The 24652-nt window shown below is 41.0% G+C and overlaps 1 protein-coding gene across 5 annotated transcripts in view; it reads right to left on the bottom strand.

The window, feature by feature from the left end:
- Window positions 1-24652, bottom strand: part of ZEB1 (zinc finger E-box binding homeobox 1) — a 170081-nt gene that overhangs the window by 38420 nt on the left and 107009 nt on the right. For all 5 annotated transcript variants that reach the window (XM_032473686.1, XM_032473688.1, XM_032473690.1 and 2 more), the window contains exon 2: window positions 16098-16298. In XM_032473686.1, the coding sequence (XP_032329577.1) occupies window positions 16098-16298 (201 nt within the window). The remainder of the gene's footprint in view (window positions 1-16097; window positions 16299-24652) is intronic.

Here is a 24652-nt window from a genome sequence, read left to right as displayed (position 1 = left end):
AATATTCAAAATATACAAGCAACTTACACAACTTGATAGCAGAAGATACAAATAATCTGATTTAAAACTGGGCAAAGGACCTGAATAGACATTTTTTTCAAATAAGAGATACAAACGGCCAGCAGGTCTATGAAAAGGTGTTCAATATCACTTATCTTCAGGGAAATGCAAATCAAAACCACAACGAGACACCAGCTCACACCTGTTGGGCTGTCATCAAAAAGACACGCGATAACAAGTGGGTGAAGATGTGGAGAAAAGGGAGCCCTCGTGCACTGCTGGGAACGTAAAGTGGCGCCGCCACTATGGCAAACATTACGGAGGCCCCTTAAAAAAATAAAACTAAAACTAGAACTACTCTATGATTCAGGAATCCTACTTCTGCGTATTTATCTGAAGGAAAAGAAGTTACCATCTCAAGAAATACTTGCACTCCCATGTTCACTGAAGCATTATTTACAATAGCCAAGACGTGCAAAATAGACGTCAATGGATGAATAACGAAAATGTGGTATGCATACACGCACACACACACACAATGAAATGCTGTTCAGCTACAAAAAAGAAGCACATCTTGCCATCTGCACCAACATGGATGAAACCTGAGGGCATTGCGCTAACTGAAATAAGTCAGACAGAGAAGGACAAATACTGCATGATCTCACTTACGTGCAGAATCTTGCAGAACTTAACTGACAGAAACAGAATGTAGACTGGTGGTTGCCAGGGGCTGGGGAAATGGGTGAAGGTGGTCAAAGGGTACAAGCTCCCGGGTATAAGATGCCTAAGTTCTGGGAACGTAATGTACGGCGTGATGAATGTAGTTAACAATACTGTGTTAGAGATGGAAAGTCCTGAGGGAGGAGATCTTAAATGTTCTCACCACAGCCACTAAGGGTAACCATGTGAGATAATTAACAGGTGTGTTAAATTAACCTTATTACGGTAATTATTTCATAATATAAACGTGTATCAAATCATACTGTACATCTTAAACAGTGTTATACAGCAACTAGATCTCAAGAAAGCTGGACAAAAGTAAAGATGAGGACGCCTCAACAGAATAAAGGCGTTAGTTCCCCCAAACTGATCTGTAGATTTAACACAATTTAAACATGCAAGCAGGATTTTTTTATATAGATAAGATTATTCTAAAATTCACATGGAAAGGCAAAGAACTGTAATAGTCAAAACAATTTTTAAAAAGAAAATTAAAGGTGGAGCAATAGCAGTGCCTAATTTTAAGACCCAGGATAAAGTTATAGGACTCAAGATGATGTGGCATCCAGAGGTCAGTTGGCAGAAGGTTAGACACAGATCAGCAGAACAGAGTCCAGAAACAGACCCCACCGCGTGGACGCTGAATTCTGACAAATGTGCAAATGTGATTCAGTAGAGAAAGGATGGACTTTTCAAAAAACAGTATCGGAAAAAATGGACATCCATATCCAAATAAACGAACCTCCCCCAACCTTGTATCTTATAAAAAATTAACTGAAATGCATCACAGATCTGATGAAAAAGTGAAGGACACAAAGGAGAAAATTCCTTCGATCTGGGGTTAAGCAACGAGTTCTTGGACAGGACACCAAAAACATGACCCACGAAAGGAAAAGCCTGAGTGAAATCGGAACCTCTCACTGGGTGAGAGGCTGAATGAACCGACGAGCTACAGGTTGGGAGAAAAAACTTACTACAACTACAGGAACACTCAAAACTCACTGCGACAGAAGACTGTTTATAAAATGCACAGAAGGCGAGAGCAGACACTTCCCTGGAGAGGGTATCCAGGTGGCAATGAGCACATGAAAAGGTGTTCAGCTCCACCAGCCATAGGAAATGCACACGAAAATGAAGCCTCCTACAATCACACACCGAATGAACGGCTCAGGTAAAAAGTAACCGATAAAATCAAACCGTGGTGAGGGTGTGGAGAAACCGGCCCTTTTGAGCTTGACTGGTGGGATGCTACAGCCACTCTGGAAGACAGCGTGGCATTTTCTTAAAACATTAAACACACACTTGGCATATTACTCAACAATACCACTCTAGTTACCCGAGAGAACTGGACACTGTTCACAAACACAAAGGTACTCTAATGTTTACAGCAGCTTTGCTGATAATCTCCACAAACGGGAAACAACCCAGAGACCTCCATAGGTGAACGAACGGCGTGTCCACACAACGGACGACTACGCATCGTAAAGAGCGAGGTACTGGTACCTGCGACAGCGTGAGTCAATCCACGTGACTCTCAAACAAACCAAACCACAGTGACAGAGAAGAGGTCATGGTTGCCAGCATTGGTGGCAGGAGAGAGGTGTTCCTAAAAGGGGTACTGGGAGGAGTCCTGGGTGATGGAACTGTCCCGTGAGGGCCTGGGTCCTACAGCCAAAAGCAACTGATTCTGCCAACTCCCAAATGAGCAAGGAAACAGATCAGCACCTAGAATCTCCAGAAAGAAATCCAGCTGTGTCAACGCTTAGATTTCAGCCCAGTGAGATCTGAGATGGACGTATGACCTCGTGCTGTAAAATCATAAATTTGTGTTGTTTAAGCCACTGAATGTTCTGGTAAATTGTTATGGCAGCAACAGAACTTTAAATAATTGTGGAGCAAGGAGAAGAATGAGGGTAACAGCTCTCTGCTGGCTAGCCAAGAAGGCGGCTGCTGTGCAGAGGTCAATGTCAGACACTATGAATCCGAAAACCATGAACCATCTAGTAATCACTAGATCTCAGCCTTGCTGTAGGCCATGGGGGATCCCAAAGGAGCACATGACGTGGTAACTGCTCTTCAGAAGTTTATCAGGAACATGTAACTTGTCTATGATAACAGGAATTTGAGCCTTTTAACTTAAAAAAAAAGACATGAAATATAAACAGAAACATAAAACAGAAATATAAACAGATATATAAAGGAAATAAAAAACATAAAAAATAGAAATTTAAAATAAAATTAAAATTTGGAGGTCATAAGGCAATTAGAAAGGGGAGTGTGCACCTGAGAAGGTTCAGTGCTAACAGGAGCACCACGAAAGGGACCTGGATGGACGGAGGCTGGTGCTTTGAAGGGACTTCCTCCTACTGCTCTGAGTCTGTGCATCGTGTGACGGTGTTATAGTCCATGCGTGCATAAATATGTGTACACATTTCTTCTTTTCGAAGTCGAGTAATAAGTTTATTGCTCAGAGTATACTGTGTTTACAGTATTTAAACTTCATTTGGGGTTTTAAATGGTTCAAAGTGGGTTTTTTAAATTTTATTTTGTATTGGAGTTGATTTACAATGTTAGTTTCAGGTGTACAGCAATGTGACTCAGTTATACATACAGAAACACACACATTTTCAGATACTTTTCTACTATTGCTTATAACAAGAAGTTGAATATAGTTCCCTGTGCTTCACAGTAGCTCCTTCTTAGTTATCTATTTTATATATAGTCGTGAGTGTCTGTTATCAATGTGTATATATATGTATATTTCTGTTGGATCTGTAAGTTTAAGAAAATAGCACGCTTTTCAGTCAAACAGATTTGGGTTTAAATCTTGGCTTTCCATATTTAATATGTCATCTTAACAAGATACTTAACCTTTCTGAGGCTCAGTTTCCTTATTTGTAAAATGCAGCTGACACCAATCTCACAAATAACATTTGGGAGAGCCGTCAGCACCCGGCCTGTGCAGGTGCGCTCACGCAGCGTTATTTCTCTTTTCTGACATGTGAAAGTTAGAACTGCAACTGAACGTTTATTTGTTGTTGTCAGCCTACCAGTCCTCCAGTTTTTCAGAAAAGAGGGGTATCTCTCAAAACCCAAACTAGACCTGAATAGAGAAGCGTGGATGAAAGGCAGAATAAGCCTGAATCGTCCTTGCCCCCAAGTTCCAGGCATGGAAACCTGCTCTGAATGAGGCCCCTGCAGGGCAGAGCAGAGCACGGGGGCCATCAAGACCCTGCCTGCATCCTCTGGGGACGGCAACCGCTCTGGCGGCCAGGAGGAGGCAGGGGCAAAGGCCAGGGACCGAGCAGAGACCTGACAGCATGTGCACTTTGTAAGCTGGATTATTATTATCTTTCAATATTCCTCCTCTTGTTCTAGTATTGTTTATTAAGAAAAATATTTCTGAAAACTCCGACTTTTTTCTCAGATATACTAATGAAACCCCAAGAAAAAGGGGGTTTTGCTTTATTTTGATCAGGATTAAAAAACTTTTTAATTTAAAATAATTTTAGGCTTCTGGCAAAGTCGAAAAAACAGTCGAGTTCCTGCATACCTTTCAACCAGCTTCCCTTAATGAGAACGTCTTACACAATCACCACATATTATGAAAACCACAATATTAACATTAATACCATACTATCAACTAACGTACAGATCTTAGTTCACTTTTGCCAGTTTTCCCACTAATGTCCTTTTTTTTCTGGTTCAGAAATCAATTCTGGATCCCACAGTGCATTCAGTTGTCGTGTTTCCACAGGCTCCTCCCAGGTTGACAATCCAATCAGTCTTGACAAGCTGCTTTAGTCTTTGATTTTATGACATTGACATTGACAGCTCTGAAGAGTACTAGTCACTTACTTGGCAGGATGCCCTCCACTTGATTTCTCTGATGGTTTCTAATGGTTGGATTGAGGAAATACATTTTGAGCAAAAATCCCACTGAAGCGCTGTGCCTTTGTTGGCGTACCGCATCAGTGGACATGTCACGTGTCTTCTTATCACTAGGGACATTAACCTTGATCATCCAGTTGAGATGGTGTGGCATCTTTCAAGTTTCTTCATACAGGTTTTTATGCCTTTCTTGATAATCATCTGGTGGGGAAATACTTTGAGATTATGCAAATATCCTTTTTTCTAATTTACTTGTACCCACTAATTTTAGCATCCGTTGATGGTTCTTGCCTGCAACAATGATTACCAAGGTGTTTGCTTAATGGTGACTTTCCATTTCCTTAATTACTTCTTAATTTATAACTGGAATTGTATTGTAAGGAGGAGCCTTCCCTTCTCCTCCATGTATTTAAGTATTTATATCAATATGGATGCATGGATATTTATTTTATTTTATAGATTATAATCCAATACTATCATTATTTACTTTGCTGCTAGAACTGTTCCAGATTCGGCCATGGGCAGCATCTTCAAGATAGCTCTTGCATCCTGATGTGCCTTCATAAATTTTGTTAGCACTTTCTTACTTATGTTCCAGGCTTATCTTTTCCTTCCCTCAGTTCTAGAATCAGTCATTTATGCCAGGATTCATCCTACCAGGGACCGGTGTCAGAAGCCCAGGTCTGGGCACTAGATTTACTCATTGCTGCTGCTTGTCTTTGCTTCCATGCCTTCTCAGCAGACAGAGAGTGTACTCACACGTACGTACACTAACACCTCTGTGTACCCATGTACATGTTTGTATCTATCTTTATAGATATTAGAAACCATGAGTTCATACTGACTCCTCCGATTCCAATCCAACACCATAGGGTTTAGTCACGCCTTCTTTCTTTTCCTTGTTTGTAACTTCTTTCCGACAGTGAGAAATCTGGGTCTCCTTATCCTAACGCATTTCCTTATTTGTTCAGTTCCAGTCTACACTATGTGCATAAAATAGTTTCAAAATAACCCATACCTCTGTGAGAAACATCTTTAACGAGAGGGAAAGTGGGGACAGGGAGGCGGGTGTGGCACTTCTCTGGGTGCACCTTTTCTACAGTTTGCCTGTACAACCATGACAAGGTTCCCATACACACACGCACACAAAATAATTTAAACCACTCAGCAGACAGGGAAAAAACGAAACACAGACAGGAACAGAGGAACCTAACTGGACTGTAAATGAATTACGTAACACATAAAGTGGGCAGGGAAGACAGGAAATAATCTAAGTAACTTTGGAAAACAGTATTTCGGACACATGTTGTGAGGCTGATGACAGAAGAGCCTCCGCTCCGTGCTTGGGCAGCGCGCTTGTCCGGCTGGGACTTCAAAGAGGGCAGAGCGTGCAGGGGGCCCAGCGGTGGGGAGGCCCAAAGCGCCCCTCAGTGCCGTCCCCGGGCTCATTTACAGCGCCTCCAACATCAGTGCTGCGCATTCAGTGCGGAGCTGGGTCCCCTGACAAGCAGAGCTAGAAAGTCCTCTGGGGCCACGTGGCCTGGTCTTTTCCATTTACAGATGCGGAAGTGGCCTTCCAGGGGCACGAAGCACAGCGAGGACCAGCAGCCGCGCGGAGGGCCTTCTCTGCCTTCCACACTGCCTTTGGTTGAAAACGGTTCCAAAGGGGCGGTGAAGCCGAATCTTGAGAGATGAGCACCACCTGGCTCAGTGCTGAGTCGCACAGTGACTGACGTGCTCCGAGCACGGATTACTTTAGCCTTTCATTGTAACCCATATTCAAGAAAGCCTTTTTGCTATGGACTGTAAGATTAGGATTTTCAATGTTTTGATTTTAAAGACGTTTTCATTGACTCGGCATTTGTGTAAACATGTAAATTTCTACACCGTTTACAGAACCTCAAGTCAGAAAAATGGTTAAGTCACTGTCACTGGGATTATTTTTTAAACCCAGTCATTTTAAAGCGTTAAGCCAACATATTAAATAATACTGTATACTATTAGACTAGTTTTGTATTCTTTTTTAAAGCTAAAAGTATGAGAAGCCTATAAAACAGGTGTCTCAAAAGTAGGAGTGTATTTATTTAAAAACGTTTAACTGACACCAGCAGGAGTTTCTGGCTCAACCACAAGAAGCTCCTGTATGGGAGGCATGATGAGCTGGAACTCTGCCAAGCTGCGCTCTCCTCCTGACAAAGAAAATGTGCAGTGGGTGGTATTTTAAGACAACAGGACTTAATCTAGAAGTCCTTTATTTTTTGAAGGGAACGTGTCCTGCTGTATTTAATCTGTGGTAAGAACATTGCTGCTTCTGTATAATCCTTCTGAGAACTTGCTCCTAACTTGAGATTTCATTCACAGACAAGGACAGAGTTTTTAAAGGTACTTATTCCAGAATCGACATTTCGCTAACACATATGTTTTCCCGTGTCCCCAGGCCCCCGGTTTGCACTCTGCCGCAGACGCGTACCAGCGTCCCGTGCTGGTCTCTGGCACAGCGAAATGTCACCGACTGCCTTTCCTCTTTACTGTTTCCCCCTTTTCTTAAAAGCCTTTAAAGTAACTAATTGGCATAGATGATGTGGTTCCTGTAGCTTTCCCCCCTGGTTTTTGTTTTTGTTTTTTCACACTGGGCAGTAGTTTACCAACCGGATGCACAAAAATAATACGAACAAAAGAGGGGCAGTGGAGGCGGGTCTGAGGACAGAACAGCCCCTGAAGTGACTGTGACTGCGGCGGCGGTGGCGCCCCGCCAAGGAGGCTGCCTGGTGCCTGGGGGCAGGTTCCTCCTGCCGTAACTCAGGTTTTCTGTTTCTGCTCCAGGATCAGGTTGGCTTGGTCAACCATGTCCAATGTGACAAGTAATTTTTCAAATTCAGCCACAAGGACCATCTCGAGGAGCCATAAAACAATCCAAGGAGAGAAGGGCTCTGGATGTGAAGCCCCATTACCTAAACTTCCACTGGAATGCATGATTAAGGGCCGCTTAGTGGTAACCAACTGAATGAACCATTAAAAGTTACTAACCTTGACATTCACAAGTGTAATTTACTGAGGAGTCAAAATCAATACTCCAGCAAGAAACCCTGGTTACCCTGCTGCTCTGGGCAGCGTGGCAAATCTGCTGTGCACATTTTCAGACTAAATTTTAAACTCAAGCAATGGTAAAGGATACTTCTAAGTGTGGAACGCCAGAATGATCTTGATTTGTGGTTTTCAGTGACTGATACTGGTTTTTCACTTTGGTCAAAACTGTTTACCAGAGAAGCAGTTTTGTGTTTACTGGTTTGTTCTACTTGGTCAGGCAAGATTGTGTTGGACATGGTGTGACACACTTAAACCGTATTTATTTAGGTGAGGTAAAGCCTAGAATTAGCACTTCATGTAGGTTTAGAAATGTCATTTATTTAGAGAGGAATGTATCTTCAAATTGAGGGTTTTTCTTCAAAGCAGTTTTACGTAGCCTTCAGTGTCTCCGTAACACCCATTGTCTCAAAGAAGGCATGCTGAGCAGTAGTGGCTGAAATGATGACAGCTGTGCTAAGGGAGGAATTACTGTGTAATTCTAAACACCCTATGACTTGGGTACCAAATCTACCATAAGATTTGGTCAAATATAACCTGAAGTACAGCCTGCACACATTATCAATTAGAAAGTGCTGCCATTCACTACGTGTCATTAATGTCATCCACCCACATGAGTATCTTTGGCTTTATCATCCGACATAATTGAGAAGAGTCCAGGAGTCCATTCTGTCACGTGTACCCGTATTTCTATTCTTTCTACCGTGCTTTCTTCCTTCCTGATGTTCCAAGATTTCTTTTTATCATTTCCTCTCTGTTCCAAGAGCTGCTTTTAATCATTCATTTCAGTAGCTTTGCTAGGGACAAACTCTCTTAATGTTCCTTCATTTGAAAAGGTCCTTATTTCTTCTTCATCCTTGAAGGACCTCTTCTCCGGATAAAGAATTCCCGGATGACAACTCTACCTTTTGGCATTTGAAAAGGGTCCTGTTTCTGGCTGGCCTCCATGGTTTCCCACGAGAAATGTCTGTCATTAATTGTTTTCCCCTAACGGTAAAGGCACCTCCCCCTGTGTTCGGGGTTCTTTAGCTTTTTGGAGTTTGCCTATGATCTTCTCTTTCAAGAAGCAGAAGAGACTCAAAACCCAGGACAGATAAATCACTGTACAAAATCCTTAGTCTCCTGGCTCATACAGAATTATGTTCAGAAAATATGAAAGTCTTTGCAAATGAATCACTGACCTGGTTATGACCTTTGAGGAACAGGGGATATTAGGACAGATGGACAAATGTCATTCAATTTGCATATTCTACATTTCTTTTGTAAAGTACAGATCAGAGATATTTAACTTGCATCCCGAGAATGTTTTCCAGAATAGATTATAAAGGTACTGTGTGTGTCTGCACTTGAAAAAGAAAAAGAAACACTGGCACCAGCATTCAGGATGGGTTCAATGAACAAAAGTCACACTAACTGGCCTAATCTCATTTCCATCTTTACAGTATTATAAGGAGACACGATCTCATACAATATTGATTTTTGAAGACACAAATGGATTAAAAAATGATTGAATAAATCTAATCAAAAGTGGTGGTTTACAGAAAAATGACAATAGAAGAAAGCCAACATCATGTCACTAGGTCTGTCGCTGGCCACACTCATCACATTTCTGGATGACAGAGGGAAACAGATGTGACAAAGACCAGCATCAGACTCAAAACCAACAAGATGAGGAGTCATAAGTGCCTCATAATTAGACATCCTCTAAACCTAACTATGAAACGGAAGAAACCATGAAATCATCTCAGGCTCCTCTTTCTTTCACAGTCCTGATCTAAGCCATCAATAAATCCTATTGACCCTACTGTCAGAATATCACCAAAATCTGGTACCTTCTCACCACCTTTACTCCTACTACCTGGGTCCAAGCCGTCACCCTAGATGAATGCAATAACCTCCTCACTGGTCTTTCTGTCCCTACCCTTGACCCCTAGGGCTTATTCTCAATGCAGCAGCCACAGCGCTTCTTGTAAAATGGAAATCAAACTACACCACTTCTCTGCTCAAATTCTTCCAGTGTCTCCTCACTGCAGCAAGAGTAAAGTGTTTCCAACAGCTTCGAAGATCTCAGCGCCCTGCTGTTCTGTTACCTCTCTGGGTTCATTTCCATTCAGCTCACCCGCCCTCCCTCTGCTCACAAGCCTCTTGGCTGTTCATCAGATGCCAGGTTACAAATCCCGGGGGAATGTCCTGGGGTTTTCACATGCCCCCAACTGGAAGGGAGCAGGAGGGGACTTTCCCACCCAAATCCCACACTGTCAGTCCAGTTGTGAGAAAAGCAGCAGATGAACCCCAACCCAGGGGTGATGCACAAGCCCCTGACCTCCTTACACTGTCAAGGTCACGAGTAACAATGGAAGAATAGAAACTCAGACCAGAGGAGACTAAGGAGACAAAACCAAACGCAGTGTGGTCCCTGCACTGGATCCTGGAACAGCAGGACCACGTAAATGGAAACACCAGTGAGCTCCAAATAAAGTCTGGAGTTTAGGGGAAAAAATGGAGTCTCTGAGTCCATGAACATGATGTATTTCTCCATTTACTGAGGTATTTGCTAATGCCTCCAATAAGGCTTTCTAATTTTTTATGTGGTCTTCCACATCTATTTTCATTTTTTAACTCTTACTGATTGAAGATGACTTTAAATTCAGTGTATTGTTTGTATTCAGCAAATTTGTCAAATTTTCTTATTAGTACTAACACTTTATCTGTAAATTCTTTTTTATGTAGACAACTGTACCGTTTGTAAATAGTGAGACTTTTGCTTTTCCTTTTTAATTGCTACCTTTATTGATCTGTTTTGTCTTACTGCCCCGGGTAGCACCTCCAGTAAAAGGCTGATGAGAGTGGTGAGTGGGGACATCCTGACCTTGTTTCTGATCACAGAAGAGCAAACGTCACAATGTTTTCAACACTTGGTCATTAAGCCCGATGTCTGTGGTAGACTACAAATAGACACTAACAGACCAAGGAAGGACGCACTTTGTTAGTTTTTATGCTATCTGTTCACAGGTACTGAACTTTAATACATGTTTTTTGTGCGTCTGTTGAGGTGAATTTTGAGTGTTCTCCTTATGTTAAAGGGGTATTTTAAAATTGTTTTAAATGTTATTCTGACCTTGCATTTCTTGTGTGAACATATATATATATATATACTGTATAGCTGACACTTTGTTTGGGATTTCTGTGTCTGTGTTCTGAGCAAGTCTGTGATCTTCCGTTCTTACACTTACTTGGTTTGGTATCAAGATTTTGGTAGCCTCATCTAAAGAGTTAGGGACTCTCTTCTCTTATACTAGTCTTCGGAAGAGCTGTCTAGAATTTTAATTGTTAGCACCTTGAATGCTTAGAACAACTTACCAGAGATGCCACCTGAGCTAAAGTTCTTCGTAAAAGAGTAAGAAAATTTACATATATACATATATATGCATATATAGATTTATACATACATGTATACATATATACATACAGAAAAATGTACTGTTTTTACTTTGGGTGTAGAGTTCTATGAATTTTAGCACATGTATAGATTCATGTAACTACCACCCAAATCTGGACTGGAACAGTCCCCTTCTCCCCCAGACCCCAGCGCTGTCCCTTTATAGTCACTCCCTCCCCCTTTCACCCCTGGCAACCACTGATTTGCTACCCAGCACAGTCTGTCTTTCTGAAGACACAGTGTCTGTGGAATCAGGCAGTGCACACCCTTTTGAGACTGGCTTCTTTCATTCAGCGCAGGGCCTTTGAGACTCGCCAAGTTGCTGCTTGCATCGGTAGTCTGTTCCTTCTTATCACTGAGTGGCTGTCCGTTGCATGGGGTCCTGTGGTTTCCCTACCCTTCCACTTGCTGAAGGACGTAGGGTTGTTTCCAATTTGGGGAAATCATGAATAGAGCATCTAACATCAGTGTACAAGCTTTTGTGTGAAACTAAGTTTTCATTTTCTTAGGGAAAACACCCAGAAGTGGGGCTGCTGCGTCACGTGGTAAGCATGTATTTAGCTTTATACTGAACTGTCAGACTTTGCAGAGCGCACAGCATCTGCAGACCCATGAACAATATGTAAGTATCTCAGTTGCTCCGTATCTTTGCCGCTCCTTTGTGGGAATATTTTTAACCACCAATTCAGTTTCTTTAGAGGATATAAAACTATCCACGTTTTCCAATTCTTCCTGAGTCACTTTTGGCTAAGAGATTCTAACACCCTGTCCCACATTTTCAAATTTATTGGGCTACAGCCATTTACAACATCCCCCATTTGCTTGTCAGTGTCTGTGGTACCTGTAGTTATGTCTCCTTGTTCATTCTTGAGTTTAGCTATTTGTGTTTTCTTTTCTTGATCAATCTTATCAAAGGTTGGTTCATATTAACGTTTCTAGAGAATAAAGTTTTGCTTGTGTTGATTTTTTTGTATTGTAGGTTTATTTTCAGTTTTACATTACAGGGGACCCTTGAACAACACAGGTCTGAACTGTGCAGGTCCACTTACACGCACGTATTTTTCAACAGTAATTGCCACAATACTAAGCTACTGGCGGCTGACTGACTCCATGAATACAGAACTGCATGGAGGGAGGAAGAGTGGGTTGGGGGCGTCTCTTACACAGAGAGATGATGCCCCAAGCCCCTGACATTGTTCAAGAATTAACTGTACTTGCTGCTGCTGCTTCTTTTCCTTTTTACTTTCAAACAACTCAGTTTACGGTTCTTTTTCTAAGTTCTTGATATAGATGCTAGTTTATTAACATTTACCTAGAACCTTTCCTAAGATACATACTAAGTGTGTTAGAATTTTAGGACATAATCTATTTATCTTATTATTGTACAGCTTAATTGCTCTGTGTTCACAGAACATGCTGCGTATGGTTTTGTCCTTTGAACTTTGTTGAGATTTGCTTTATGACCCTGTATGTGTTCAGTTTTTATAAATATCCCAAATAGCTTGAAACAATATTTATTTTGCAATTACTAAGTACACCGTCTATATATCTTTTGAAACCTTCTACATCCTCACTGGTTTTGTGTGATTATTTTCTCGATGACTGACCAAGGTGTGTTAAATCTCCAACAATGACTATAATCTTTTTTTTTTCCTCTTTGTAGAGTGCCTGTTTTTCCTTCAGATATTTTTGAGGCCTTGTTATTAGGTACAAACACATTTAAAATAATCTCATTGGTGAGTTTCATCTTTCATCATTATAAAATGATCCTATGATCTATAACAATGCTTTCAGCCTTAAAGTCAACATCATCTGAAATAAATTTAGCTACACCCGTTTTTTGTTAGTATTTTCATGGGAAATAGTTCCTGTTTCCTTCTCTTTATCACATACTTGCCATTTCTCTGTTCTTGTTTCTTCATGCCTAAAATAGATCCTTCAAGACTCCCTTTGAGTAAGGGTCCACTGATAACAAATTTTGTTTTCACTGCCTGAAACTTGCTTGAAATGGTCACCTCCTTTCTTGTAAGATACTTTTGCTAAGCATGGAAATCTGTGAGGACAGACATCTTTCACTATGTCTGGCTTCCACTGGCTTTACTGAGAATCCAGCTGTCAGTCCAGCTGCCACCCTCTCAAACGTAACCTGAATTTTGAGGGGGTTTACTTCTGGGAGTTTTCTTTTTGTCTTGGATGATCTTCAATTTCACCATAATGTGACTGGGGGTAGATTTATTTATCCTTTTTGAGATTTTGTGAACTACTTAAATCTGTGATCTGGTATCTTTCATCAAAACTGAAAAATATCTCAGTGGTCATCTCTTCAAATATCGTCGCGTCCCAATTCTCTCTTCTCCTAGAATTAAGAGCAGAAGAATCTTCCACTCTGTCCTTCATGTCTCTTGTCAGATTTTTCGTATTTTCTGTCTTTCTGAATTGCACTTAGCATAAATTTCCCCCTATATTTCAATTCATTAATTCCTTCTTCAACTCTTTTTCTTTACTATTAAACCCATCCTTTAAATTTGAATTTCTTTTCTATTTTTTTCATTTTTATAAAGTTACATTTAGTTCTTAAAGTCTGCTGGTTCTATTCTATTCTACTCCAGCAGATAATTTCAAGTGTGCCTATTTTTTCTTTATACATGACAGTCATTGTATAGTCGGTATTGGACAATTCTAGTAATTAAAGTCTTCGTAGGGCAGAGTCTTCTAAGCTGTGCTCTGCTGACCTCTGAGGGCTCCTGTCTTCACTTAAGATTTTGTCCTGTTAATGTCTTAATATCTAGATAGTTCTTTAAAGCTTTAAAGAAGATTTCTTTAAGAATTTAGTATCATTAGTTGTTTTCAGTGAGAATAACCTACCCTAACGTACTTTCAGAGACAGAACCTCTTCGCTGATTTTTCATCTTTGTTTCTACCTCTAGCTATCTCATTCTCCTTATCACTACCTGGCCCTGCACCTCCCCACCCCCCCAAACTTTCCAAACAAATCACTTCCTTCTTGCTTCTATATTAAGATTTTGGATCAATGACACCAACAGATCAATCTGGCTACAGACAGGAAATACATAAGAAATCCTTGTTCCCGAAAGTTCTGAGCTCAGTATTCCAGTTTAACAGTTTAGCAACCCTGCCATTAACCAGCTGTGATAATAAATAAGCAAGTTAACTTCTCTGGGTTCTACTTTCCAGAAACCGAGGAGTTATGTCAGCCTTTCCTTCTCAGTTACCTTCCACGCAGAATCAACCAAATTTTACCTCCTACATTTCTGTCAAATCTCCCTCTTTTATTCCCATTCCAAGGCCCACTTCTTTAGTTCAAAACCGCTCATCATTGTCTGAATTATTACAGCCTCTTTTGGAGGCCACTACCTCCTGCCTCTAGACTCCCCTCCCAGGATTCCTCTTCCATAGCGCCACCTGACTTATTTCTAAAGTGCGTATCATGGTGTTACTCTCACAGGGTAAAGTTCACGTTCCTTGACTAGGCACACAGTGCCCCTCACCGTCCTTCCCTTGTTGACCTCTCTGATCTCATTTTCTGCAAACCCCATTTGTTCAAGCCTCTGTGGTTTCATGCATGTTGCACCTTCTGCCGGAAGCACCTTCTGCTGCCTCTCCTTTGCCTAATTAACATCTACTGGTCCTTCCTAGCTCAAGGCCAGCACTGCTTCACTCGGAAGTTCCCCAAGGACCTCTCCCCGCGCAGGTGGAGGTGTTCCTCCTTCATGATTCCACATAACTCTAAATTTACACCTACATCAAACGATAATGAATTTGTGACTTATTTCTCTCTCTCACTCATCCATCAACCTGTAAGGGGCTTTTTATACAGAGACGGTGTTATTCAAGGCTGCACCTGCATTCTTGCAGTCTGCTGAGCGGACACACCAGCAGTGCTGTACAACCAGGGGGCTAATGGCATGATTTCTGAAGTCCGTGGCTAGCTATAAATCTGTCCCATGGTAGAAATCTTAACTCCTGTCACCCTGTGCCTACTACGTGGACTTTTATCTAAGCCTCCACACTTGGTCATCTGGACTCTGACCTGTGTGCTGACCCACTTCCCCCCGCTGTCTGCCTGGGTTCCGACACCCTGTTTAGATGATTTCCCTGAGTGTGAACTCTGGCTGGGCAGCTTCCCTCCGCCTGACCTGGGATCTGGTCCCTCGACTGGCTCCTCTGTCTCTGCAGACACCCCTGGGCCTGCTCCCCACCCGTAATTCCACAGCCTCTGCTTTCATCCACTGGTGCTTGATTCTGACAGGACAGGCTAAATAATTCGTCTATTAGGAAAGGTAGAAAAGAGAAACTCTGGAGCTGGAAGAAAAGACTCTAGTCCAATTTCTTCATCTGGCAGATGAGGAGGAAGGTTAGCCATGTAGTGTTTCCTCCCTGGAAGGGCCGCGGCGGCGGGGTCGGGGGGCAGGAGGAGGGGGAGCTCCTTAATTTCACTGCTCCTCCCACTCAACCTGCTTTACTGTTTACATTTAAAGCAAGTGAAATAACTGAGAGATGGAGGAAGAGAGGGACAGGGATGCTCACAAACACTAAAAACACTCCCATGACTTGTCTGCATTTGGGGTTTGTGCACACTGAATTATTTTATGATGTTACTCTACCAAAATGTAAGTTGTGGGTTTCTAAGTAGATTCTTTGAGGTCATAATATGAAATTAAAGGTAAGTTCAATTATGTCAACAGTATATAGGCAGCCTGATTCTGGTTTTAAAAAACTACCAAAATTCAACATATTATATGCAAGTTACAGTCAAGGTAACTTTATTATCCTGTTTCTTAATCTACTTTCTGGTAAGTAGAAGGGTACCTTTCTTGATTAACAGACAAATAAGTTAATATAGTTCATTTCAAACTTTTCATCCAATGTATCATTTTTTTCAGTTAACAAATTTTTAGAAAGAACCCCGAGAATCGAATGTTCCAGGAAGAACTGAACTGACCGTCACCCTCCCAGCAGCTCGTGGCGCTCCCTTCTCGGCCACTGCTCCCGGGTACCACGGCCTGGTCTGCTGGCAGGTCGTCTTCCGCCGGGCCTCCTTCACAGTCCGCTGCATCGGCGACACTTTCTTCTTCCACGATGTGGAGTTTGTCTTCATCGTCTGAATCTGAATTTGTTTCTACCACAGTGTTATAATTTGTAACTGTAATACAAACAAGAAACAAATAATCAAAACCAGTGTAAAAATCCTTTGTCCATCTCAGTAAAAGGAAATTTTAACTTAAAACAGACTGCTTCAAAAGCATTTTATTAGGGACTGTCGTATGTAAACAACGCAGAGCTCGCGCTGGACACCAGGTGGACCAGAAGGTCCACCACCACAACAGTGGCGATGTTCACTGAGTATGCCCTGCGTGCACGCGTATTTTATACACAGTAACTTGTGTAACTCTTTCAACAACCTTTTAGAAACCCTATGAAGTAGAATTTTCATATCTACCATCTACTACCCCTGCTTTACAGAGGTGGAAACCAAGACACGGGGAAGGCAAGCACCCTGTTCGAGACCATACACCTAGGAAGTGGCAGTGAGGACGTGAACCCCCGGGGTCTGGCTCCATACTTTGTGCTCTCAACACCACAGCACACGCCTTGCCTGGTTGTGACGAGCTTACAGGACAGGACGCTGCTCATGCACAACAGGGGCTTCAACTCTGTAAAGCATTATACTTTAAGAAACGAGTTCATTTCTCCAAATAAAACAGCAATGCATCATCAAGCTTAATGTAATAAAAGTATTTTCAAGTCGTCAATTAAGCCCATTCACTTCCTATTAATCTCACATTGAGCTTAGAAAGAACCAACTAATTTAACCAAATTTCTACATAATTAAGACATGAGTTAAGTAATGTTTATATGTAAATCTATCAATCTGAAAAAAAAAATTGAGATTCAGAAGTTTTCAAGTGGGCACTTTTTCCATAGTTTAAATGAATTTCAATAAAATTTAACACTGGCATTATAACACTGGCACAATTATTTTGAATGACTACAGCTCATAGAACCATGAGTAATAGTTGAGAATAAAATTCTCTAAAGCAAATGATATAGTATGGTCAATATTTTTCCTTCAGAGACCTTGCAATAACCACTGTAATGGGATAAATTCTTTAGACCCTCACTGGGTACGGTCACTGGAATACCTCTTTCCAGTGATTTGCAGGGGAATGCTGACGTGGTCAGATGAGACGGAGAGGAAGGGAGAGGAGGGAAGCTTTGCTTGGTTTAGGTGACTCAGCAGTGATCAGTTACCCTTTCCACTTCTTCCTTAAATCTTCCAACCATTCTTGAAAGAAGATAATCACCCAAATGCTTACTTGATATGCATCCTAGTCCCCTCTCCCATCCACACACACACACACGTGCCCCCCTGAGAACACGTAAGAGTCACAGTCACAAGCACGGATGTGCACGTTAAGGCGAGAACTAATAACCAAGCCTCCAAAACTGCTGGCATCGACCTTGGGAAGACCCCTCTGTCCAGAAGAGAACCAGGGTGACCCTTCTGCCCACGTTAGGAATCCTTCAATATCTTGTGTTAGATGAATACATTTTCCCGAGTGTTTTGCCAAGAGCTAATCATTTTCTACTTTTAATATAAAAGGAATACATGTCATTGTAAAAAAAAATTCAGACAATACAAAACATGTAAAATTAGTAAAAGCTCCCTCTCCCAATTTTTCCTTCTTCAGCTGACTCAAGGTAACAATAACAGCAAATTTTATTTATTAATTTATGCACTAGGTAGGCCTGAGAGTAATCATTTTATATCCCTTACCCTATTTAACTGTAACAGAGACCTCATCTTATATACATGCATGTCTTGCATTTAATAAAAATCCTATATATAAATGTACGAGTGCACATTCAAATATGCACATACGGGATCACGTTATACCGTTTGGTCACTTAGCTTTTTGCCACTTAATAACATATCCCGGGAACGCTCCCAAGTGAGTATATGTGGAGTTTCCTCATTTTCCTCTGGATGGCTACAGCTTTTCACTGCACAGACAGAACTTCACCAAGTATCTGTTGACAACGTTTAGTTTGTTCCCAGTGTCTAAGCATTGGCCACAACGTCATAATAAATTTTCTTGTATCTTCGGACATTCCTGAAATACATTTGTCACAGACATCCATAGGGGCAGAATCACTGAGTCAAAGGAAGATTTATTAAGTAGACATGGAAACATGGGGAACCCCTCACTTTCCAGCCACACTCTGAGCAAAGTAAGTTGTGAAACTGTGTGTGTGGGTAACAGGAATGATTCTCAAAGGATGGTCTACAGTTGGAAAAGGGTATCCTGATGAGTCTTGAACTGAGAGTAAGATACATATGTACGTGTGTGTGTGTGTGTATCTGAGTGAGGGATCTTACAGGCAAACGATGCACCATGCTCTTAACTTTCATTTTTACTTCCAATGGCTCCCTGTTAGTAGCCTACTAAATGACTTGCTAAAGCCATGTGAAGTTGGGACAGTATATGGAGTCTTTGATGTGCCACAAGCTAAAATTAGAACACAGCTAATATTTAGTGAGGACTCCTCGATTCTGTATTCCACTAGATCTGGTTTGGATAACGTAAGGTTTGGCTCACTGCAAAGCTCTCACTGAGCTTGGACGTGCACGGATAGTTGAAGCCTCTATGATTTTCTGAAGGGAGGTTTTACTGTTTCCTCAGTGTCTTGAGTTGGCCCTGGTTTTATATTCTGGCCTTTTAATGAAACGTACTGTATTTTAGCTTTATCATCATCAATTTTGTTAGTTGCAGGTTGTTTGGTTAACCCTAGATTGTATATTTAACACACATACATTTAGTGTATGTTGGGCTTGAAAATTTTCAATAATTTCAATTATTAGGCTTTGAGACATACATGAATTATGGTTCGACCATTCACTTGCCTGCTTCCTCGTTCTCCCTGAGTGGTTTTACTCTCAGCTGCACATGCTTCATTCTGCCTGAGGCAGCTGCGGCCCAAAGTACTCTTTGGGACACCTGTCACTTGCTAGGACTCCAGCAAAACTCCTCCCTGTCCCCCAGTACAAACTGCCATTGTGGCAGGGAAGATTGTAAGTCAAATACCCCAAACACAGAGACCCCCTGTGTTCCTGGATCTTTCCTTTTGTGGGTCTACAGAGCTAATTTCAAAAACAGAGCCCAGCATGGAAAGTGCAGAGAAGAACGCTGGACCTTTGTCCGTTCTAACAGCCAACAAGAATGTCAATTACCTCAACTGCCTGCCCATCTGCCTCCAGACCTCGGCACTGTTTAACCTTTGCCTAAAAATATAGGAAAATATAGTTTATCTAAAGAGAGTTATATTATTAACAGTGACAGGTGATCATCATCTCTTGTATCTGAGTTTTAATGAAAATAACAAAATTTCAGGAAAGAAAAGATAAAGGATTAGAAAAGGGAACTAGTTTTTTTAAATCTTTAAATATATCCTATAATACACAGTATGAATTTAAGTTTCCATAGAAAATGGTAACATTTTCAGTGCAGACTGCAGGCAGGATGCCCCGACCTCTTGTGTGTATCATCTGGTGACATTAACGCCTGATTCCTTGGTATCTACTGCACCGGGGGGCTGTGAGGCGCTAATGACTTCAGGCGTCATGCTGAGATCGGTGTCCTGCAAGCAGTGAGGACACAGAAGTGTTTGCTGTGACCACCACCATCATCATTTCACTGAATCTTTACAACGGTTTCTAAGAAGTAGGTACTATTATCTCCCTTTTACAGACAAAAAAAAAAAAAAAAAAAAGAAAAAAGCAGCTGAGTAACGGGTCTGAGGTCCTGCACTAAACAGTAGAGAGGAACTCAAGTCCCAGGCCACCTGATTCCACAACCCACATGCTTTTACTCCTATGCATAAAGCCTGCTGACTGAAAACTGTTGCACTAATGATAAATATTTTTAAAGTTGTATTTTTGTGTCTAGCTCTTCTGTCACCCTGTAATTCCACACTTAACAACTTACCACTAAAAACATTTTCAAATGATTAAAGAGTTTTAACCATTAGAGTCTCAAAATAATGTAACAAACAGTGCACCACTGGGTAATACCATCGTTACAGTCAATGACATATTTTTGGACATACAAAGGCATTTTTCTTTCCAGAGCAGGAGGACTTCTACTTAATGATGTTCCACTCCTTCCCACCAACCCCCCAAACACACACTCATCTGCATGGCAGAAAAGGAAGCTAAAATCTCTCCTAGGAAAAGACAAGGCTGGTCCTTAAAAACTAGCAGACGACTTCTAACTGTTAGGCCGACTGTCATAATTTAAGAAAGACCTAGAAAAACAGGTCCATTTTGAGTCACATTCTCCAGGTGACAGTTGGATTAAGCAGCAGAAGATCGGACGTGTGCTCACAGTATGCTGAGAACACAATTCAGGCATGAGAGCTGTGACACGTGCAGATAAAGGCGGAGACACTGAACAAGTATTTCCATTATTCCTGAACATCCCTGGGACGAAGATAACATCACTGCACGTGTTGTTCTTAATCCTGAACAGAGTCCTGGGACACTCACTGCCTTCCATACACACGTACAGAACCATCTGTTGAACTGAATGTGAGACCACACTTTTTTTTTTCTCAGTGAAGAAATAAGTCAGTTATTTAACGGTTATTGATAATTCAGGAAAATGAAGACAAAACTGCAGTGATAATCAGATTAAAAACTTATAAACTGACACACGAAATAGGAAGGCGGGGCCATCTGACAATTCGTAAAGTTAGAGAAAACTTCTGCAAATAGCGTCACCTCAGGAGGGAGGAGCTCCTGTTGTCCATAAATACTCTACCCAGTACATACTGGAAACGTCTGGCCATCTGGCTTTGACCTAATTTATAGGTACATGAACTTACTATCTACATATATTTCACTGCATAATAAAGTTATGATGTAATATGCATATTTAACATAACATACAAATAATCTAATAAATAATGTACAATGTGTATATCATCTAATTTTATTTAAGTCCTTTAAAAATAGGCATGATCATGATTTTAGAGTGCTCCAAGCACTATGAACGTGTGGGGTTTTAATCAGCACTAGTGGTTCTGCAAATCTGGGGTGAAGTTCTTTGAATACTTCCCTGGGTAAAATCTTTTTCAATCGAGGGTGCCTGATGAACAATGATCACAGGCTCTTTTTATGTTTTTAAAATAATCTGGAAAACATGATGAAAATCAGTGAAAGTCAATGATTCTGAAATCTCCCCCTGCAGAGGGCTGGTGGTTTTCAGTGCCTCCTGACACCAGCTACCAACAGAACAGCCACTGGCGGGCAGAGGCGGGGACAGCCAGGTGTCTTCCTTCCCCTCTTTCCTCATGCAAAGTCACTATGCAGTCCAGGGATTTGTCTTTGGTCTCTCGGTTCTTATTCTGGCCTTTCTCCACTCCCCATAGGTCTTCCGTCTAAAAGCCCCAGCGAGAGCTGTCCCAAATCACCTTCCCCTCCCTTTCCTGCCCCGTCAAGACTTCCACTCACTCAGGGAGCTAATTTCCACCAGCGTTGGTACAATTCACAAAAAGGGAGGTCAGACAGTTCGACAGCTAAGTTCTCAGCAGGTGAAACTAAGTGCAGTTCCAGGAACAGGGGCTCTTTCCCACGTGCGAGGAAAGTAAACGGACTAAAGTAATTCACACGAAATGGTCAATAACTAGTATTTCCTCCCTAAGTAAAATCTGCACTTGTAGAAAGGATGCTTTTAAATTTATATGACTTGTTACTTACAGAATACAGGGAGTATGACAAAACCCAAGGACAGTGTGAAAATGGGATTAAAAATACAAACACGGAAATTATTGAGTCAAAAAGTAGAGAAGCCATATAATTGATAAATCAACCCCAAAGCCAGATCTTTAAGGAGTCAATATAATAGACAGACTGCTAGCCCACTTAACACTAGGAACAACTGAGAGGCGCAAATATTCAATATTACAATGCAAACAGAGAAGTAACTACAACTAAAAGGAATTTAAGAGACTTACTTTATAAATATTTAGCACAAATCTAAGCACATAAATTTGTAAACATGGGTGAAATAACTCTTTTTGGAAAATGTAAATGATTATAGCTACATTTATTCCTTTATAAAATTACAGGCAAGATACCAAAGGTAGAAGAGCATAGAACACATTTAGGAAGATATCAAATAGTTAATCAAAAAGTGCCAGATGTTTTCGCGGGTGAACTTCTTCAGACGTTCAAAGGACGGATAATTCTGTTGCTTTTTAAAAAGAGAGAGGATAATGAAGAGTCCAAATTCTTTCTATGAAGCCGACATAATAACAGTCAGCCGAAATCTGAGGAAGCGAGCACGCACTCACACACTCAGTCTCACTGGTGATCACTGATGTAAAACTTCCAAATAAAATCACATCCAGATTTAAAAGAAGAAGGGAAGCATTACTCAACATTAAGAAATATATGAGAGGTCACTGTATTAACATGGTAAAGGAGAGACAATATGATTGTATAGACACTGAAAGGCATTTTAAAAAATTCACCATTCCTTGCTGATAAATCCTTTTTCATAAAAATAAAACTGAAGTCAGTATCATGATAAACGGGTATGTATCAGAGGCATTTTTAAGATAAAGATGTTTAATGTCATTATTATAAGTTTGCAGTATTCTAAAAGAACAAGCTAATTTTTAAAAAGTACAAACGAAAAAAACAAAAATTAGAAAAGAGAAAGCAAGATTATTATCTGTAGGTGATAGGAAGATATTCCTGGAAAACTCAAGAAAAATCACTAAAAAACTAATAGTAATTAGAAAATTTGGTAAATGACTAATTATGAATCTAACAGGAAAAAGCAATAGCTTTCCAATAAACTAACAATAACCTGCTAAAACATAACGAAATTAAAAATTCTATTAATAGTAGCAAAAAAAGGTGACACATGAAGGAAAAAGAGAAGCCGGAGGACCAGCCCGGTGTCAGCCCTCGGCCGAGTGTTGACAGATGTGAACAAATGAAGACAGCTCCTCTTTGGGGCAAAATGATTTCATACTGTAAACAGCCCCTTCTACCCCAAATAACCTATAAATTCAATGCATTTCTGATCCAAATACTAACATGATATTTTAGATTCCAATCTAGATGATTTAGACCAAATGACTGTAAAGCTTACAAGGAGGGAGGGGAGCTCAGCCTGACCAGACCGCCTGGTTCCAGTCTCAGCTTCAGCACCCACTGTCCATGTCGCCCTGAGCAGCTTACTTACCTTCTCCTGCCTCAGTTTCCTCATCTCTATGATGGAAATAATACCAGTATGTCACTAATAGGGTTGTCATAAGAAAAATAATTATATACACAAAAAACTTAATATAGTCCTGCACCTAGGTGCTCAATATATGATTATTATTACTATTATTACTTTCTGGGAAAATAAACACAAAAATATTCAAGAACATTCGGAAAACTAACAGTACTGGTGGTGGCAGGGGAACACGGACTGGCCATTCCAGACGGAAAATGAACCTTGAGGCTACAGAAATGGAAACAGATTCACACTGGCACAGGGGCAGGCGGCGGACTTGCAGAGAATCCAGAAACAGACCCCCCAAAACACGGCCGTCTTGCTAATGAGATTCCCACCTCACAACTTTAACCAAAATGAATTCTGCATGAATCAAAAATTGTAATTAACAAGGATGAAACCGTCAAAGTAAGAGAAGAAAGCTCAGGCAAACCCTTCCACAGTCCTGGACTAAAAGGCAGGCGTGACACGAAACCCAGGACTGAAGGCAGAAAGAAATTCAAGGCAAAAGAAATGACAAACTGTGAAGAATACTTGCAGCACATGTTGCCAAAGGCTGATTTCTCTATTACACGGAGAATTCTTAAATATCTGCGAGGAAAAGACGAACCACCCAATAAGAGCATGTAAAGGCAAGTCACACACACAAAACATGAATGGCCAATAAACATCCAACAAGACACTCGACCTCACTAGTTAAAGAAATACCTACTTTAATCCTCTATCGTTATAGTATCATTACTTCTTACTCACACCCTCAACTCTCCTGCCTTCGACTTCCAAACCCCGACTCTGATTAAATCTCACTTTTCCAGACTCCATACCTCAGTCCCCCTTTCCTGCAAAGCTTCCTGAAAACACTGCCTACACTTGCCTCCAACTTATTTCTTCCTAGTCTCCCTTAAACCCAGATGTAAAACAGTTTACAGTCCATGGGACAGAACTTGTCCATGGTGAGTCTAACTGTCAGAGAAGATGACAAGTGAAGAGGGAGTATGTGGAGATGAGCTTAACCGTTTCTACCGCAGTGCAGTGTCATCGTATCAAGCAACTCTGCTTTTTGACACGTGGTCTTGGTTTAGCTAAAAGGACTATTTCCTTTATGATAATTGAATTTAGTCCACACACTTTTTAAACATACTCTCAGAAACCCACAGCTTTGGATTTATATTCTTTGGCATTCTGTGCTAGAATATACTTCAGA

Source organism: Camelus ferus, chromosome 35 (genome assembly GCF_009834535.1).
Source record: "Camelus ferus isolate YT-003-E chromosome 35, BCGSAC_Cfer_1.0, whole genome shotgun sequence".
Taxonomy (NCBI): domain Eukaryota; kingdom Metazoa; phylum Chordata; class Mammalia; order Artiodactyla; family Camelidae; genus Camelus; species Camelus ferus.
The sequence above is the reverse complement of the archived record's forward strand: the minus strand, read 5'-3'. Positions and strand labels throughout refer to the sequence as shown.